At 32.7% G+C, this 20,243-nt stretch overlaps 1 protein-coding gene across 2 annotated transcripts in view; it reads left to right on the forward strand.

The window, feature by feature from the left end:
- LOC145297600 (5'-3' exoribonuclease 1-like) overlaps nt 1-20,243 on the forward strand; it is a 194,008-nt gene that overhangs the window by 97,618 nt on the left and 76,147 nt on the right. For both annotated transcript variants that reach the window (XM_080143661.1, XM_080143669.1), the window contains exons 21-25: nt 2,711-2,812; nt 4,273-4,347; nt 8,231-8,318; nt 10,288-10,401; nt 16,386-16,481. In XM_080143661.1, coding sequence (XP_079999787.1) covers nt 2,711-2,812; nt 4,273-4,347; nt 8,231-8,318; nt 10,288-10,401; nt 16,386-16,481 — 475 coding nt within the window. The remainder of the gene's footprint in view (nt 1-2,710; nt 2,813-4,272; nt 4,348-8,230; nt 8,319-10,287; nt 10,402-16,385; nt 16,482-20,243) is intronic.

Genomic DNA, 20,243 nt, shown 5'->3' on the forward strand with positions numbered 1-20,243 from the left:
ATATGTTAAAAGACATCTTGAAAAAGAGTTAAAGACATATTTAATTTTAAAAAAGGAAGCACAAGATAAGTGGATAGTCCTTAATCCACGGAGTTTCGAAGAAATACTCTCCTTCTCATCAGAGGGCAGGAATTAGCAAAATGCAGGATCGGATTTTGCATATAAAAGTATTTAATGAAACTACAAGTAAGTCAAAGATCTTACTTGGTTAAAAAAAGGGTGAGGTAAGGGGAACAGGAGGCAAAAGAAAAATAATAAAAAGATTTCACATGAATGGATAGTCTGGTGAAGGGTAAAAATCCAAAAATGGTAAAATCCAAAACGGTCGAATTTAAAATTTCAATCCACTGGGTAAATTCCAAATGGTCCAAAATCATCCAAAAGGCAGAGTTCCTTGGAAAAAAGCGCAAATGGAATGAATTCCAAATCATTAAAAGAAAAGTACTAGAGATAATATTTGAAACACGTCTGTCAAGGCTGGATGAATCAAAAAAAATTTAAGGCTTAAAAAAAATCCGAAAAACGGTGACAATTTAAATTCGAAAAGCAAGGTCAAACTGACCCAGACAAAAAGCGCGAAAGTTAGCGTTAATAATTAGGTCAGCTTAGATATGCACGTGAGAAAACTGATCAGAAGAACAAATAAATGGCCAAGTTCTTTAATATTTATAATATATTTTAAGTTTACCATTTTTGATTACCTTAGTAAACTTATTGTAACTTTTATTTTATATATATATATATATATATATATATATATATATATATACTAGCAGGCCACTTAGTGTTGCCTGGTCATAAAATTTGTCTAAATATATTTTAATTCATGCAGATTTAGTTATTATAGAGTCTATTGATTATATTGTAACCAATATATAGTGATTTGTAAAAGTTAAAAAAATAAAAATTTCTGCCCATCAACCACTACTCTTATGAACCTATCGGAGAGAAATGATTTAATAATTGAGAAAACATTTTTAGTGATACCATAGCTGGAAATCTTGTGAAGAAGGCCCTTATGCCATACCTTATCGAAGGCCTTCGATATGTCAAGAGCAATTGCTCTGGAAAGGAAGCCTGTGTCAAGAGATTCACTAATCCTATGAGATATAATCGTTAGCACATCTGCTGTAGATCTTGAGCGGAAACCATATTGCATGTCACTAAGAAGGTTGTTTCTACTGAGATTGTTGACTACTTCTTTATTTAATATGGATTCCAATAACTTCCTCATGACACACAGGAGACTTATTGGTCTGTACTGAGAGGGAGATGACTTTTCACCTGAATTCTTAAATACAGGGCATACTGATGAGGTTTTCCAGGGCATTGGAAAGCACTTCTTAAGGCAACACTTAAACAGTTTTGTAAGTATGGGGGCAAGTTCAGGTTGGAGCTTCTTCAGCACTGTAACTGGAATGCCGTCAGAGCCAGTTGCTTTACTGGAATCAAGGTTCTTGATTAGCTTGGTGACCTTATGCACAGATATTTGTATGTTGCATAGCATGTTGTTTGTTATAGGAGGAAATACTGGGAGTTGATGGCCTTCGTCGCATAGTAAAATTAGCTGCAAAGTTCTTGGCAAATAGTTTGGCCTTGTCTGATGGTTGGGATAGAACGCACGCTTCTGTTCAGTATCATGTTTGCTATTTGCCAAAACTGGTTGGAACCAAGCCGCTGCTCAGCTACTTTGGATTTAACGGACTGAGCATATAGCTCTCTTGCATTTTTTATTACTCTTTTACAGTGGTTGCTGGCAGTCCTGAAAGCAGCTTTAGTCTCAGTACATCTATTATATTGTTAGCTATGGAAAAAGTGATTTCTGTGCGCAATGGCAGCAGCACATTCTGGGGAGAACCATGGCTTGCTGTTAGGTTTTGTTGGAATTTTTTGGATAGTATGAATCACTCTATGCCTACAATTAACCATTCGGTTAGGTCTTATACCATAGAGGACAATCCTTTTTAAACATGGAATGCAGAGGTAGATCATATATGAATGTACGGAAGCTATCCCAGTCAGCCATAGAGTATCGATATACAGTACGGTGGAGAGGTACGTCTGAGAACTTATTACATTTCATTTTTATCTTAACTGATACAACGGAGTGGTTGGAGGATCCCAGAGGAGATAGAATGAAACATGAACATAGCTCAGGGGAAGTTGTGAAAAAAAGGTCTAGAAGGCTTGCATACTGACCGGTAGTATCGGGCACACGGGTGAGTTCGTGAACAATCTGAGTGAGGTCATAGGCAATGGCAAAATCATGACAGACCCCCCCCCCCTTGTCATCTGTCTTTACCAATTTACATACTTTTGGGAATGTGATATTTTAATTTTTTTTTAATATAGAGGGAACTCTGGACACGAGCCATTGGCTGTCGCAATTTCTGCATTTACTGATAAAACTGGTAGTCTTTTTCATACAGATATTTTTAGATATGAAATGTGCTTATGTCAGCTGAAAAATAAAGTACAGTCTGACGAGGAAATGGAGTGGTTCGTGGAGGTGTCCATTGGCAAATCTGCTCGGGTTGGGTGAATGAATTCTAAGAACGAAGAAATGTTTTTTTCTTCTCGTCTAACATTAATTGACCAGTTGTTGAAGTGTTATGTTTATGCTGTGCATTATCATTTAGTAGCACCTGTCGAGCTGATCGCATCAACTTTTCGTTTGTTCTGACAACGTTTTTTCATCTTTTGTTTTCAGATATTTTCAGTCCAATAATTCTGAAGGCAGCCTCAAATGGGAGAAAACTCTTGAACACAATCAAACCATTTGGCACCGGGAAGTAAATGCTATTGCTGACAAGTAAGAAACAAAAAATGTTCTGTTTTTGACCTTCATTTTACCGTAGTCATCGCTGGAATCTGGTGCTGTATGTATCCGGACATTTCGAGTCGTAAGTTAATATATTTAGGAACTGGTTTTTAGAAGCAGATTTTAAGTTCAAAATTTAATAACTCAATATTGGACAAAGAAGATAATCACTGGGGCCGACACAACCAGACAGTTATCAACAAGCAATGTTTGGGAATTTTTTTTTATGCTGATAGTATCACACATACATAAAGAGCACATTAGACTTATACACATATTGAATCTGTTTTCTCTTGTGAGCGTGTTTTCTTTTTGTATACTTATAAAACAGTGTTTGTTTCCTTGATGGTTTCAAGATGAACAGAAAAGCATGACACATGAAATTTGGGATCAGCAAATAGTTATGTGATTATTTCCTCACATTCTCCAGGGTCTTGACTCTGGGTTAACAGTCCGTAGTATCGCATACCTTCCATGTCCAACTTGTCATTTATTACATAAATTTCAAAGCAAAAATTATACAATCATATCACATAAATTATGATATTCATACATTCATATTACATAAGTTATAAAACAAATTGTGTGTTCATATGACATAAGTTAACAAAACAGTAAAAACCTGACAGACAACTCAAAAGAGGAACAGTAAAACCAAAAACGATTGGATGATCAATGAATCAGAATCACATATGTACACCTTAAAATTTTTGTGAAAATTTACCCATTAAATATGGAATATAATTGACTAATCTTAGGATGAGAAATTAAAAAAAAAAAAAAAGTTTTCTTTCTAATATTAGAATATATTGAAGAATTTTTGTATATAAAAAAAACAAACAAAAAGAAGTTTATATCAGACCTTGAAATTCGCTATATAAAAGAAAACATCAGCCAATTTTTAAACTGGCTTATAATAAGACTTCAAGTTCAATTAAAAAAAAAAAAATTGTCAAAAATCCTTTGACTTCATAGGAGACTAGCCGGTGTTGCCCGGCTGTTCAGAAGTGTAAAAAAAAAAAAAAGTTGTAGTAGGCAGGTAGGCTCGACCTGTGACGCAAAAGCGGAAAAGAAAGTGAAAGAAAACCCTTACCCCTACTCCATGGCGCGATCGGAAGTGTAAAGCATTCAAATTAATTAATTTACCCAATTTCATTGCTAAACATGCTAATTTGGCATTGTTACTAAATATAATTCCTTGACCTGCTCGCTTTTAAAATTTGCTCCATTTTCTCGCCCATACTAATATGCAAAAAGTTAAATGTAATTCAAATGCACATGTTGCTGCTCAACTCCTTACCCTCCTATAAATCTGAACTTCATCACAGTAGCCACTTGTGCTTCAATACTAATACAGCTTGTTTGGTATGAACAAAAGTAAAATAATTTTTTTAATGGATTTTAAGATTCTTTTAAAAAAACTATATACTTTTTTTTTTTTTCCTTTTTAGATATCATTCTCGACGTGGAATCGATATTGGTCCAACTTTTGCTCTCATTCATGCTTGTCCCATGACAGGACGAAGGTAATACAATCACTTTTTTCTTTTCCCAAAATGTCTTCAACATTTTTAAAAACAAAATTTTTAAGTTACAGGTTGAATATATTTTTTTCTGTTTTGGGTAACACAGCCAAACAAATTAACAAAGAACAAAATCTTTTACTTTGTATTCTTTAAAATGGCTGTTTTTTTTATTTTCATTTCTGTAATCTTCAACTTTTAGAATAGTTACCTGTTTTCAAGTTCAATGTAAACGAATTCTTGTTGAGCTGTCCTTGTAAATAATCAAATTCTACCCAATTTCCCTGATCATTACCAATCATCACTGTTGTCTCACTCCTTAACCTTTATCTTTGAGTGGCCTTTAAGCCTTGATAAGTGGTGACTTTCTTTAGTAAGAAAAAATATTGGAAGCGAAGCAGACACTTGGGAAGGGGGTATAAAAAAAGTAATTCCCTTATTTTGTCCTTTAGTCCTCACATTCCATGAGCAATGTTTCTGATAAAAGAGGAAGAATTGCTGTTTTCTGGTTCGAAATCTATCCATCTTATATTTCTCATTGTCTGGTTTTTAACCTTAAAGTAGTATTTATTTTTTTTAATTTTAGCACCTTATATCCAGTGGTTTTGTGCCTTTCTGGAACAATTTCCATAAAAACATATTTTTTAATTGGTTACAAAACTTATTCGATAAAGTAATTTACACTTAAGTATTAGTATGTGTGTTTTACAAAGGATAAAATGAATAAAGTTTTATCCTATGCTTCAAAGCCTTTCGTTGTTTCTATTGTTTGTATGATCTTGACAGGAGCATCACATGCCAACCAAACCAAACAGATGTCAGCAGACACAAAAACCCTGGTTTTCTTATTTTGGGAAAATTTTCTTCATTACAGTAATCTTGTACGTTTTGAAGTTGGAAAGATTTGTGTCCTTCATTTTTTGAATCGAAGAGATTGAAATTTATTAGATTTGAAATGCTTGAATAAAAACAAAACGTTCTTCCAATGTGATCCAGGTCCTGGATATGACCTTAAACTATATCCGATGGTGAGGCCCCAGCTTGCGGGCCTTGGGGAGTCTGGAGCCACCCTTTAATTACCATTACTCCCGGGTCTACTCTTACCCGGAGTGGTAGTACCTGTTAGGGTCCCAACTATGGGTTGAATAGAAACTGACTCGCAAAAAAACAAATATATTCTAGTAAAAACTTTTTCTTCAAAATCACTGGATTTGGCATTAAATAACCTGAAAATGGTTGATATGGCGTAAAACAACCAACCAATCCAATGTGATCCAAGTATGGGGTTATGGTGTATTCCTACCTGATGAATAATTTTATATTAAGGTGTAGGTATTTTGCAAAGTTACGTCCAACTGATAAGTAAATTATTTTCTTGTGATTTATACATAAGCTTTAGATGTTCTTCTCTTGTATGAATTTGATCCATGTTTTGAAAATATGCTTTTTTTTTTTAAATATTTTTTTCATCTTATTGTCTAACTGCTATTTACCATAACTTATAGAAAGAGAAAAGGTACAGAGAAATCTTAATCCATAGTTTTGAATGGATTCCTTCAACTATACTTCATCAGAGACTTGATATGTGCTTAATATCTCGTATGGTTTTGCCATGTACAATGTACCACCATAACTTATCACGATGGTAGACTGAGTATCAACTTTTTGGACTAATCTCTCTCTATTAGCTAGGAGGTTACTTGCACCTAAAGAGTATTCTACAAAGGTACTATTCGGCCCATGTCTGGAGTATTGTTGCCACATCTGGGTTGGTGCATCTGCCGCTAGTCTCTCACTCTTGGACAGTGTTCGAAAAAGAGTCGTCAACCCAATAGGTCCTGCACTATCAACTAAACTCCAATGTCTGTCCCATCATTGAAATGCTGCATCTCTGTGCCTGTTTTATAAGTATTTTAATGAAGAACTCAAAGCACTTGTGCCCCCTCGACATGAATACCTCAGACTAACCAGACGAGCAGCAAAATCCCAACCTTACACACTGTAGTTAATTTACGTTTGCATGGGATCTCGTATGATAAAATGTATCACACACATACACACGAATATATATATATACACATACACATATACATAAACTCCACCACAAGGATGTGATAAAGTGCCACCTAAAGGCAATGAATATGAACATAAAAATTGGGAAGAGCTAGCAGCAGATCGAAGTTGCTGGTGCAGTAGCCTTCGCAAAAGGCAGAAATAGAGGCAAAAATAAATACCAGATTCGAACAAAAACATTACCAAAGGCAACAACCTTGATAACTACCCATGCACTACTTGGGGGGGGGAAACTTTCCACACTGAGCGTGAAATGCTACTTCACTGTAGGATAAAGCACCAAGACCCTGACTAGTCTTCTTCAGCTATGAATGACTACATGATAGATAGATAGATAGATACACACATTTCAAGGTTATGGGGAGGTGTAAGAAACACAAAAACATTTTATTTTGATATTTTAAGCGGTTCTCCATTCTTGGTCATAAAATGTAACAAAATAAATAAAAATAAGATGGAGAAACTGGAAATTTATTTTTGGGCTGCGTTCATTCCTTGCTAAAATTTTTGAAATGGTTTACATGAATTTTCGTAACTGTTTGTCCAAGGTTGGAATTCAAAATTTTTTTAAATTTTGAATGTATTTGTGTTGGTCTCAATCGGCATCAACATTATAATGCAACTGATTTTTAAATATAATAAAAGACTAGAAACTGAAAGCAATGTGAATGGAAAAATAAAAACATAGTATAATAATATTAATAATGATAATTATAATAGTAAAAACAAAAATTAAATATTTTTCCATTCAACGTGCTCCCTCTCAGCCTCCAGTCCTTCATTTATATCTATTGAACCAACCACAGTTTTTGGTATTACTGCTAATCTTTGTCGGTGCAATGGCTGCCACAAGACAGAGCATACAGTAGACCTCAGGTTTTACACGAGTTTTCTTTCTAGATGCATATCTAAAGATTGGGGGTGCATCTCTTCAAATGAATTAAATGTGCCCCCAAATTACTATGTCTCCATGTGATACAAATATATAGAGAAAGAAAATTAAAACTGTAAGTTTAACTTTGCAATCAAAATTTATTGTTTGACTGAATACTCCAAAAAACATCACGGGCTGATTTTTTTCAGCTTGGCCTGATCTTAATTCTTTAAAATTTAGTCTGAAATTACTTTTTCTAATTAAACCGATGATGACGGTTGACATACCGCTTTTCTCTTCTTTTTATTGCCCAATCCCATTTGACTGGAGATCGACTTCTCTTTGGGCTACTGCATTATCAGGAAAAAAATTTTTCATTATTTCAGCTCTTTTGAAAGCTTTCCAATCTGATTATATATGCATCATCACGTTGGACTTATTTTGGACTCCATTCTCTCTAAAGAACTATTTTCGCATTTCGGATTAACTTGAGAGAATTTTCATGCAAGCTGAAATATTGTGTGCGGTTTGTTTTTTTTACATATCCAACATTTTTTTCACTTTTTTTCTTCGCAATTTATAACTACAATAAATTGCGGTTTCACTTAATGTCATAACTAACAAATTCTAGCATTGCTACAAATATAATTTGCTGATTTCTTTATGTCCTCTGATGAGAAGAATAACAAGAATTGAGCTTTTTTTTTTTTTATTCGGTTGGGATTAAATTATCTCTATACAAATACTGTTATTTATATTAGTTTGAAGTTGACCATTGCGTATATCAGGTAAACACTACATCCTTTTGATTTCATTACTATATATATATATATATATATATATATATATATATATAATGTGTATATACACTTATTTATAGTTTGTTACATTCTGCTTAACAGTATACAAATCATACTGAATTTTTTGTTTTTAATTTAGGTATATTGCTGGTTCTCATGGCAACATCACTCTTGAGAAACAGTTTTCAGAAGTTCCTCAAACCTTTGTGCTTCAAGCATGTGTGAAGGTAAGATAAGCACTTATTTCCTCTGTAAACAAAAAAAAACGATCAATTAAAAATTAGATTCATTTATTTTAGGTAATGCACAAGAAAAACAAAAAGATAAGTCCAAATTATTAAAATAAATTTGTATTATCCACCTTTCATTAATATTGCATCCGGGTCAAAGCTGAAACGTCTTAAGACATTGTTGTGATAAGATCATTTCCTTTGGTAGAATTGAAAGCATTCCTCACTCTTTCCCCTCTCTCCAAAATCTTTTTTATAATAGTTAAAAAAAAAAAAAAAAGAAAAAAGTCTATCAATTAATGAATAGGTATGGCCAAAATTTTGCATGTTTTTTTTTAACCTTCATAACAAAATAGTAAACTTAAAACCTTGTAAAATTAAATTAATATATTGTAATTTTATTGTATTAAAGATTTAGAAAAAAAATCTTACAAAAATTGTTTCATGTTCCTTGAAACCAATGAACTTTATTAGTCACTACTTGTATAATCACACCAGTTAAATCACAGAATTTAAGCAATGTTGAGCCTGTTGAGTAAATGAGTGACTATTTGTGCTCTCTTTTTATGTCTGCATTGTTACTAGTCATTCTTGACTTCCATTGGAATCAAGCAATACTAATTCAGGTAAAGTGTGGCTGGAGATTGCATAAGCTTTGCTTTATAATTACATATGCGGCAACCCATAAAGAGAGTGTCCATTGTATCTCAAGACTGAATAGAGCCTTGAATGAATGAATGAACGGCATTGCCTGTGTGCAGTTATATCGTTGATCAGAAGGATTAGTAGGAAAAAGTTATTTCAAATATAGTTATGTTTATAATTTTTGCCTCGAAAGAAAAGTTATTAATAAGTTTTAATATGAGGTCAAGGAATAAGACTTAGCGCAGTGCTGTTATCTTAACAAAAGATATATTGTTGACAGACAGCTGTAAGGTGGCAAATAGATTTATTGAAACGAATTCAAATTATTATTTTTTTTTTTTTTTTAAATGTTTAAACTTTTTTAAAATACATTCTTCACTGTGATATTCTGTTTAATTTTATTTTTTGTTTTATGGAATAAAGAGGATAAAAATTATTACCAGAATAGTAGTAGAAACAAGCGAACAACAGAAGATGTTGTATTTGAGAGAAACAGCTTACCTTATAGGCTTGCATATACTGATGTTTATTAGCTGTTTTTTTTGGGGGGGGGGATAAAGTTAATGTCATGAGAATCTATTTAAATGAATTTTGTTTCATTACATTCGTATATATTTTTGTTATTTTGCAGCTAATTGTAACCCAAGATGGAATTATAGGAAAATTTTGGTGCTTGTGCATTATAATTAAATATAAAAAATGCTTTTTAAGTAAAAACATTATTACATAATTGTTATAGGATTGTTACCTATCCATTGATGGACTCTTCCAAATACTGTATCAATCAAGAGGCAAGCACTCTCGAGGATATGGGATTTTACCAATATCTGATTTAGCTTATGTCAACTGACTTATTTCATTTGTTTTCACTTTTACTAGAAAATTACGGATTGATAATTTTTTTTTTTTTGTAAAAAGAAATAGATCTATCAGATCTACTAATTTTGACGTGCTACATAATTACATAAATGTTTTTACTTAATATTATTATTAAAAAAAATTATATTTTAAATATCAAGTTATAGTGCATAAGCACCTGTATTTCAATGGTGTCTTTAGATTTTTTTAAAAAGTTTTACACTTATCAAAACTTATTTGAAAGTTCTGTTAGCATATCCATTTCTATAACATACACACGAACATTAACTTCTATATATAGATTGATAATCGGAAAAAAGGTAAAACCACAAATCGCTTCAAGTGTTATTATGCAGTGTTACATAACATTTTCATTCAATCATGTTTACCTTTCAAGTTACCCTGTAAAATTTAGATATATATTCTGTTACCTTGTTCTCAAATTTTGTACGTTGTTTTTCAGGATATTGTTATGGAAGAATCTGCCTTATGTCAATACAAAACAATTGATGATTTGTTCGCAATTGAAGCTGCTGTCTTTATTATTGGCTGGCCACACTATGGATGCCAAGGAAAGGTTAGTGCCTACATTCACATCCAGGGTTTTATGTTGTGAGTGAAACAGTCACATTTGTGAGTGATTTTTCAAAATGGCGACTAGAAATAATAAAGCGCTTACCTTTTGGTGATTGTGTTTTCACCAATAATCTTCCAATGCTCATTACTGAGTGAAAAATGTCTTTTAAGCCTTTATGTATTCATTTTTTGTATTTTTATTTATGTATTCATTTTTTTAAATTTTTATTTATGTATTCATTTTTTTAAATTTTTATTTATTTATTCATTTTTTTATTTTTATTTATTTATTCATTTTTTTATTTTTATTTATTTATTCATTTTTTTTATTTTTATTTTATGCATTCATTTTTTTATTTTTATTTATGCATTCATTTTTTTATTTTTATTTATGCATTCATTTTTTTATTTTTATTTATGCATTCATTTTTTTTATTTTTATTTATGTATTCAGTTTTTTTTTTTTTAATAAAATGAGCAAAGTCAAATTATTTAAATAATAAAAGTTTATCAGAATAATATACTCTTTTCTTAACAAAGGCTGTTAAATAAACACCTGAAGAAATTAAAATGTTTATACCTTCAAGTCTCAACATAAAATTCAGTGCATACTTAGAATTACACTTATTTAGTAAAAAAAAAAAAAAAAATACAGAAAGGTCATGATGCAACAAAGATATATTCCAAAAATCATATTGGTTTAACTTTTCTAGTAACTTTTCTATTTGGCTAGTGAATGAAAATATTTAGTTGTCAAAGGTCAACTAAAGATAAATTTGTCTGTAGAGTGCTGAAATCACTTGTAAATTAAACAAAAATATGTTCTCTCTCCATATTTATCAAATTATGTGATCACTTCTCATGTGTCTCTATCTTATCTCTACAATAGTACACATATGTGCAGATAGGTTACCTGGTATTGCCCGGAAAAATGTGTAACAGATTTCTGTTAAAACATCTATCTCTTAATTTCCCTCACCTTCTTCTTCACTCAGCCCATTCCTCTCTCTGGATACACAAACACATGCCTTATTTTTAGATTCCTTGAGAAATGAGTTGACATAAGAAAATTAATTCCTTGATAAAAAATCAGAATTACTTCCCTTTAGTTAGCACATGATCAATCTGGACCCCCCCCCCTTTCAAAATTTGCAACAGTTTATACAAATAATGAATATCTTTTTCTAAATTTTAAATATTATTCCTCTGAGGCAATGCCAATCAGGGAAAATATCAACTTTGTAGGTATTTTAGTCGTTTTTTTTTTTTAATTTTAACTGAGCATACAAACATGCACACAAACAACTGCCCTTTATTTAATAGATTAATCAAAGAAAATAAAAAACACAATATTGTATCAACTCAAATTTAATTACAGAATTAAATTCATAAGAATGAATTTTGGGTCAACTATTTAATAGTTCGTAAAAAAAAAAAAAAATGAACCAATTACTTTGATACTTGAAAATTTGAAAAAGATTTGAAAGCATTTAAAATATTTTATAAAAATTGATTTCTAAGCCTTAAAATTCTTGACAAATTTTCATGTATTGAAAGTTTTTAGTGCGATTATGAATTGTTACAAGATAAAGATAATTAGAGGCTGTAAGTGAATGTGAAGATCCTGAACGTGAATGATAGAATAATTGAGCAGCAAACAGGAAGTCAAATAAATGAAATGCAGTTTGCTTTTATGTCTGGGATGATGAGATTTGACAGCGAATAGAAGCAGTACGGTCCACATCCTTCCGTCTTAACTGGTCTCTGTGATCTAAATGTGAAATACGCTAGGACACAAAGGGGCGCATCTATCGGGCAATGGTGAGAACCATCCTTTTGTGAAACGTGACCTGTGAGAGTAGTGAATTTGTACAAACTAGAAGTCTTCGACAATGACTTTCTTTGTAGCATTCTGCAATGCTGCCTTGGACATTGTGTTTCAGGTTCTGCTCTCTGACAAAGACTAAACCTACACTCCTTACTGTCTATCCTTCTTCAACAACGTCTTCCTTACTGTCTATCCTTCTTCAATGACGTCTTCAGTGGTTTGAACATGCGGCTTGTCGAGCAGAGGGAGAGCTCATTCACAAAATCCTCCCTCTCCCCTCTCTGCCTGGCATAAATGTGTCATTAGCAGATGAAAACCTTGGTGACAATAATTAACAGTAATATCGGCCCACAAGTAATTGGTGTCCAATGTTAGATTTTGGAGTGGCTAGTTATTTCCCACGACCTGGCCCAGAATCATCAAAACTGGACTACGATGGTTCAAGATGCAGTTTGTACTCAGGAGAAAGCCAGCTTAATCTGACCAGGATGATAACCACTAGAAGTAGATGCCTTTTTTTATTTTTTTATGTAATATATATATATATATACACACACACATGCACACAAAGGAGTCACTACTTATCAAGGCTTGGAGGCCACTTGAGGATAAGAGTGAGTGTACGGTAGTTAATGGAACAATTTGATTACTTAAGGGGACAGCTCATCAAGAATTTGTTCACATTGGACTTGAAGACTAACATATTGTAGTCCGTTTGAAAGCAGGAAAATGGAAGAGAGTTCCACAGGCATGCAATTTTAAGAAGGAAGATTTGTTAATGGAATCTACGTTTCGGTTTAGGCATAGATAAAAAATGGGTGAAATTATTGTTAATGGTTACAGCTAGACTAGTGTTTTTTATGAAAGTCAGGCAAGGAGGAACCATAGATTTGAGCTCAGACGAGCACTTGCCATGAAAATAATGATAAAGCAGAGACAAACTCACAACATCTCTTCTGTGGAAAAGAAGTTGCAGGGAAGAGAAAAGGGACATCCTCTATTAGGTTACGAAGTCTATTTTGAGAGAGAATTGGAGAGAACTTAATCGTTTACAGCCTTTAAAGTGTTGCCATAAATGGTGGTGTCGTCAGCATAAATTTTTTTTTTTTTTTTTTTTTTACACAGTGATCACCACTTATCAAGGCCCGGAAGCCACTCAGGGATGAGGGTTATTGCAAGTACATCACGTTAGTGAGGAGATTTTATGAAGTGTTTAATTAGGGGGGCGGTTCATTAGGAATTTGTTAACATTAGACTTGAAGACATCCAAGTTGTAGTCCGGAGGGAAGCAGGCAGACGGAACACAGTTCCACAGGCGTGCAGTTCTAAGAAAGAAGCTTTGCTCATGAAATCCGCGTTTTGATTTAGGCACAGATATAGAGTGGGGGAAATTTTTCACAGTGGATTCAGCTAGACGGGTGTTTTTCGTGAAAGTTTGGCGAGGGGGGACCAGGGATTGGAGTTCAGACGAGCACCTGCCATGAAAATAACGATAAAACAAGGATAGGCTCGCAACGTCTCTTCTGTGGGAGAGGGGTTGCAGGGTAGAGAAAAGGGCATCCCCCACTAAACCACGAAGTCTATTTTGTACTCTGTCAAGGCATGATAGGCTGTTTTTGGCAGCTCCTGCCCAGATATGGCAACAGTATTCCATCCTTGGCCGTACTTGGCTTTTATATAGATAGAGAATTGCATCAGTAGTGAGATATCTTTTGGAGCGGTAGAAGGATCCCACCATCTTTCCTGCGACCTTGGCAACAAAATGTCTACAAATGATCTTAGGATGTGATTTGGGAGATCATTGATGTAGATTAGGAAGAGAGTTGGGCACAGAATGGATTCCTGAGAGGTTCCAGCATTAATACTGTGAGCTTCTGATTTCTGCCCATCAACCACTACTCTTCTGACCCTATCAGAGAGAGATGATTTAATAATTGCTATACTGCAGCTGGAGATTTTGTGGAGTAAACCTTTATGCCATACCCTATCAAAGGCCTTTGATATGTCAAGAACAATTTGCCCTAGAAAGGAAGCCTCTATCATGAGATTCGCTAATCCTATGAGATATAACTGTTAGCGTATCTGCTGTAGATCTAGCAGAATGGAAACCATATTGCATTTCACTAAGAAAATTATTTTTGCTGAGGTGGTTGACTACTTCTGTAGTTAAGATTCCAGAAACTTACTCATGATGCACGACAGATTCCCAAGAGAGGTTGTCTAGTGAGTCTTGCATAAACTTGGGACGAATGAGTGGTTAGTGAAGGTTGTGCAAGCAATGTATAGAAATGCTCAGTCATGTCAGAATCAACAGCACATTTAGTGATTGTTCTATTGTTACGTTAAGATTCTGTATGGAGTCCATTGCTTTTGATTTGTGTCTTAGAATTATTGTCCAGAAGAGATGCTGTATGCTGATGATTTTGTCTGAAGAAATAGAAGATCTACTTGTTAAGTTAAAAACTTGGAGAAATGATATGGAAAGTTATTGTGTACGAGTGAATGCTACCAAGATCAGAAGTTATGATCAGCAGTAAAGAAAACTCATGATTGGCATAGTTAATAAAATAAATACTTGGCATAGTTAATAAAATGAATAAAAACCTGACATAGTTAATAAAATAAATAAATACTTGGCGTAGTTAATAAAATAAAAAAAATAATGTAAAAATACCTGGCATAGTTAATAAAATAAAAAATTTCACCCTCCCATATTTTTATTGTCATCAAAATCTATTAATTTTTTTAATCAAAACAATAGATTGTCTCCTCTAGTTGATGCACAGGGAGGAAGTTATGCATACCTCCCCCAGACTTATGTAGTCCAAAATATATTGTAGTCTACATTGCACTGTAGAGAACCTACTGTTGATTTTATAAAATTATTTTTATATATAAAGGCTGGAATTAAAGTTTAAAAAGCAAACTTCAAGTACCACATTTCAATTGTGCTCTAAACAGAAACATTTATTTCTAACGTTCCCTGTCATATCAAAAACTTACTGGTAATTTTTTTGGTCTTTCTGCTTGTGTGGTTATAATGGCTTGAATTTAAGTTTAAAATGAAAAAAATCAAGTATCATAGTTAAATTGTGCTTTAAACAAAAACATTCATTTGGAATGCAACCCTGTCATATCAAATCAATCATACTATTGTTTTTATATGCTGGACTTTCTGCTTGTGTGGTAATAAAACTTTGCAAATCCACTTGTGATGTTAAGCTGTATAAGTTAAGTTTGGTAAAAATTGCCTGTTCCTTCTTTCATCACATTTTTTCGATTATCAATACTTATCAGAGACATTCTGATACAAAACCTATCTAAGAACACTGCTAAATACATAAAGTACATTTGTGTGAAACTTATAAAAATTGACCCAGCCATTGTTGAGTCTATAGGGAATGAACTCACACACACAAAGTTCCTTTTATATAATAGTAGAGATTTTCAAAGGGTTGTGCACTTATAGCCCACTTAGGAGTGCACTTAGAGATTTTTAAATACTTTGTCTTCTTTGCTAAATTTTATATGAGAATATATTTTTAGATTTTTAATATTCTCTAATCTTTCTTTCTATAAAGAGCACACAAACATTGAATTATATATATGAGGGGCATTCTGAAAGTAAAGCCCTTTTTTCTTTTCTTTTTTTTTTTTTACCTCAAAAAGTTAAAGAGCTACAAAGAAAGGAGTGATACCATTAAAATGAGCTACCTTTTTGTGCTCCAGGATTTATTTTTCTTAGTCACCACTGTTGTCAATGTACTTTTGCGAGGAATTCAGTAATACATCTCTGCTTCTGACGCATGTCCGTGACAGTGGTTGGTTTCTTAGACTCTCACACTGTCAATATCTGCAACAGAGAAATGAGAGATGAAACTTTTAGGTCATGAGTGCATAAGTTCTGTCATAATAATGCAATCCATTTTGGCATAAAAAAATAGGAAACATTACTTTTGGAAACACCCCTCGTATTTTATATTTCTGAGATAAAGTATTGTTATTTACATTAATGACATATTTTGGACTCCGTTTAGTTATCTCCACAATAGATTCTACTCTTTGACCTTCTTTAAGTGACTTTTATCAAAGTAGGTAGCGTTTTTTGAATTTCCAACTGTAGCCTGTTTTCATTCTATGTATTTTTATTGTTGCAGGTTTTTCACATAGAAAAAGCAATCACAACAAAAGTACACGTGAACATAAATATTCCTCATGAACCAAACCTTGAAAAAATCATTCACAACCAACAGGTAAACAAAATTGTTTCAAACATTTATTAATTTATTTATACGCTTTTGGGTATCTCATGGCGAGTGCTCGACTGAGCTCCAATCTATGCCCCCCCCCTCGCCAAACTTTCACAAGAAACACTTGTCTATCTGAAAACACTATCACTAATTCCCCCCCCCCACTCTTTATCTGTGCCTAAACCTAAACGTAGATTCCATGAACAAAGCTTCTTTCTTAGAACTGCATACCCGTGGACTTGTCTTCCATTTTCCTGCTTTCCAGCTGACTGCAATATGGTTGTCTTCAAGTCCAATGTAAGCAAGTTCTTGATGAGCCGTTCCACTTAAGTTAACAAATTTACCGAATTTCCATTACTAACGATTACTATATTGTCCAATCTTACTACTGTACACTCTTTAACTCTTATCTCGAGTGGCCTCTGGGCCTTGTTAAGTGGTGATGCCTATGTAAAAAAAAAAAAAAAAAAAAAAAAATCAATAATCACACATTAACTATTAAAAATAAAGATCTTGCAATGTATAATATGAACATGTGTCAAATATTAATGTGGGTAGGTTGACTACTGAATATATTAGTACATTTTTTTTAACAAGGGAGTCACCACTTATCAAGGCCAAAAGGCCACTCGAGGATAAGGGTTATGTCAGAAGAGTAGAAAGTTAATCTGGCTGGAGTTTATTTTTATTAGGTGTGTTACTCTTACTTTCCATATTTTGTCCTTTAGTGCTCGGCTTCCATTAGCTATGCTCTGACAAAGAGGTAAGAATTGCTGTTTGTGTTGGAATCTATCCATCTAACACTAATCATTGGCTAGTTTTTGATCTTTAAGTAGTATTAAAAAACAATGGTGGGGAGGGATCCTTACATCATGTGGCTTCATGTCTTGTTTGGAGTGATTTGTATAAAAAAAAGAAAGGTACTGTAGAGAGAGGTTAGAAGAGATCAAGACATTGATCCTGGCTTTTAAAGTCCTACTTTGAAAATGGGAAATCATGATATCACATATTCAAAGATAATGGAATTCTCGTCTTTGTTTTTGGGCAACCTCTGGGGAAGCATTCGAATGATAAGGCATGATAAATATGGATTAATGTAATGAAATAAGCCTTAAAACAACAAGCTCTGCAAATTTTCTCTCTCTCTCTCTCTCTCTCTCTCTCTCTCTCTCACTACATGAAAATATTGCCATTTTGAAACAATGAAACTAATTGGGAAGCATATTGTCTCTTAAGAGAACAAATATGCCCCCTTACCCCTCTGAGGAAGAGATAATCCTTGGGAGAAGAGTTTTAGATACTACACTACCCCAAAATACTTGGAAGGATCATTTTTTGATGAATGAACATATCCTCCACAACCATCTTCTAAAGGAGCCAGTAATATCGTAGAGGATTGTCTCGTGACAACAATACTATACTGCTCCTACTACCCCTTGAATTGAGCTTTGGTATATAATAGAAGTGATAATATACTCTTTGCTTCAGACAGATACCAAATCTACTCAGTATAAGAGACGTTTTCTGTGTGCATGTCTGTTCATCAGTATCATTTTTTTTTAAATGAATATCTCAACTTTCTTTAGAAATGGAGAATATTGAATTTGTATTAATAGATTCCCAACATGAAATAAAGTGGATGCCACTACCAGAAACTGAAACATTGAGATATTCAGTCTGAGATGTTATGAACTGAGCTATTTAGATTTTCTTATAACTAATTCTTATAGCATTACCATGAAAAAATAATTATAGCTTTGACATGATGTGATAGTTTCATGATTTAAAATGTATATATATATATATATATATATATATAAGCAGGCTGATCGGCGTTGTCAGGTCATAAAATATGCTTAAATATGGTATTTTAATTTATGCAGATTTCACATTATTATTATAGAGTCAATTCTGTATTGATTATTGTATTGTACCCAATATATAGTAGTGGCCACCTGGCGTGGCTTGGTCGTAACATACGCTTAAATAGAATATTTTAATTTATGTAGATTTTATACTTATTATAGAGCTAATTCTTTATTGATTAAATATGACTTGGGTCTCATCAGCTGAACTCAAAATCAAAACATGTAGCTTTCCAGCCTTATTCATAACCATCTGATCTTTCATACGCATATAAAAACTGTAAAAAAAAATGTTGTTAAAGATCTAAATGTATATTTGCGCACATATTAAAAATAACATGTTTAGTTGACTTATGCCGGCCAAGTTCCAATTTTAACCACTTGGTAACTATTTTTAATAGCTAAAAAAAAAACAAATCAAATTTGGTCTGGAGGTCCAAATCCTCTATATATCATGGACTATTTCTCACATACAGACAATGTAACTTTTATTTATATATATATATATATATATATATATATATATATATATATATACATTATTTTTAGCCTTGTACCCAATATATATAGTAATGATTTCAAAAGTTATTTTAAAAAAAAAAAAAAAAGTGACTTTGGTGCCATTAGCTGGGATCGAAACCAAAACATTCAATGCTCCAACCTTAGTCGTTATTTAGCACTTCAACCTCTGTTACCATCTGAGCTATTGCCAAGTGGATAAAAAAAAGGCTAAAAATATAGTATATATATATATATATATATATATATATATATATATATACTAGCAGGCCGCTTGGTGTTGCTCAGTCATAAAATATACTTAAATATATTTTAATTCATATTATACAGCAAATTCTGTATTGATTATTATATTGTACCCAATATATATATAGTAATGATTTCAAAAGTTATTTAAAAAAAAAAAAAAAGTGACTTTGGTGCCATTAGCTAGGATCGAAACCAAAACATTCAATGCTCCAACCTTAGTCGTTATTTAGCACTTCAACCTCTGTTACCATCTGAGCTATTGCCAAGTGGATAAAAAAAAAGGCTAAAAATTATGCAGCTTCAAGCTAAAAATGTATAAGCATGCATGCTCAGAGGTTAATGAATTTACTCCTGCCAAGGTCAACTGTTTTTTGTTTTTTTTAATTTTGACCTCTTAACAGCTATTTTTACAAGTTAAAACAAAAATCGAAATTCTTCCACAAGTCCAAATCCCCTATATATCGAGTTTCACATCTGTAGACCAAATATTCAGACAGGAGTTTGGTAGAGGTCACTTTTGTATCTATGCGTTTGCTATAACTGTTTTATCCTAAATTCTACGCAATCACGCACAATTTAGAAAATAGGCTTGAGTAGAACTGAGCGCAATCATTAAATGAAGTCAATCATCCAATAAGGAACCATATAAAAAAATAATTAATGAAATTCGTTTTTCAAAGGAATATGCAAATTAGTTAACCTTTATGAAGTTGCTTGCAAATTCATAACTAAGTATATTAAAAAATTTGTTTTAATAATTTTTAAATAGAAAATGTAGGCCTTTAATATCAATGTCAGTGTGACAAAAAACTCAATTTTATAAATGTATATATAGATATACTAGCAGGCCGCCTGGCAATGCCTGGTTATAAAATATGCTTAAATATGATATTTTAATTCATACAGCTTACATATTTATTATTACAGAGACAATTCTCTATGGATTATTATATCGAACCAATATATAGTACTGAGATCAAAGCTAACAAAATAGAGGGTGGCCCTAAAGAAAACAACACTACAGCTTTATTTTAAAACTTTTATTGAAAAAATCAATTCAGGTAACTTGATTATGTAATAGAGCTGACATCTATTCAATGTAGCCATCTTTAGCCTCAATCACCACCTCAAT

Source organism: Euprymna scolopes, chromosome 2, assembly GCF_053919585.1.
Source record: "Euprymna scolopes isolate OS-2025 chromosome 2, ASM5391958v1, whole genome shotgun sequence".
Taxonomy (NCBI): Eukaryota; Metazoa; Mollusca; class Cephalopoda; order Sepiida; family Sepiolidae; genus Euprymna; species Euprymna scolopes.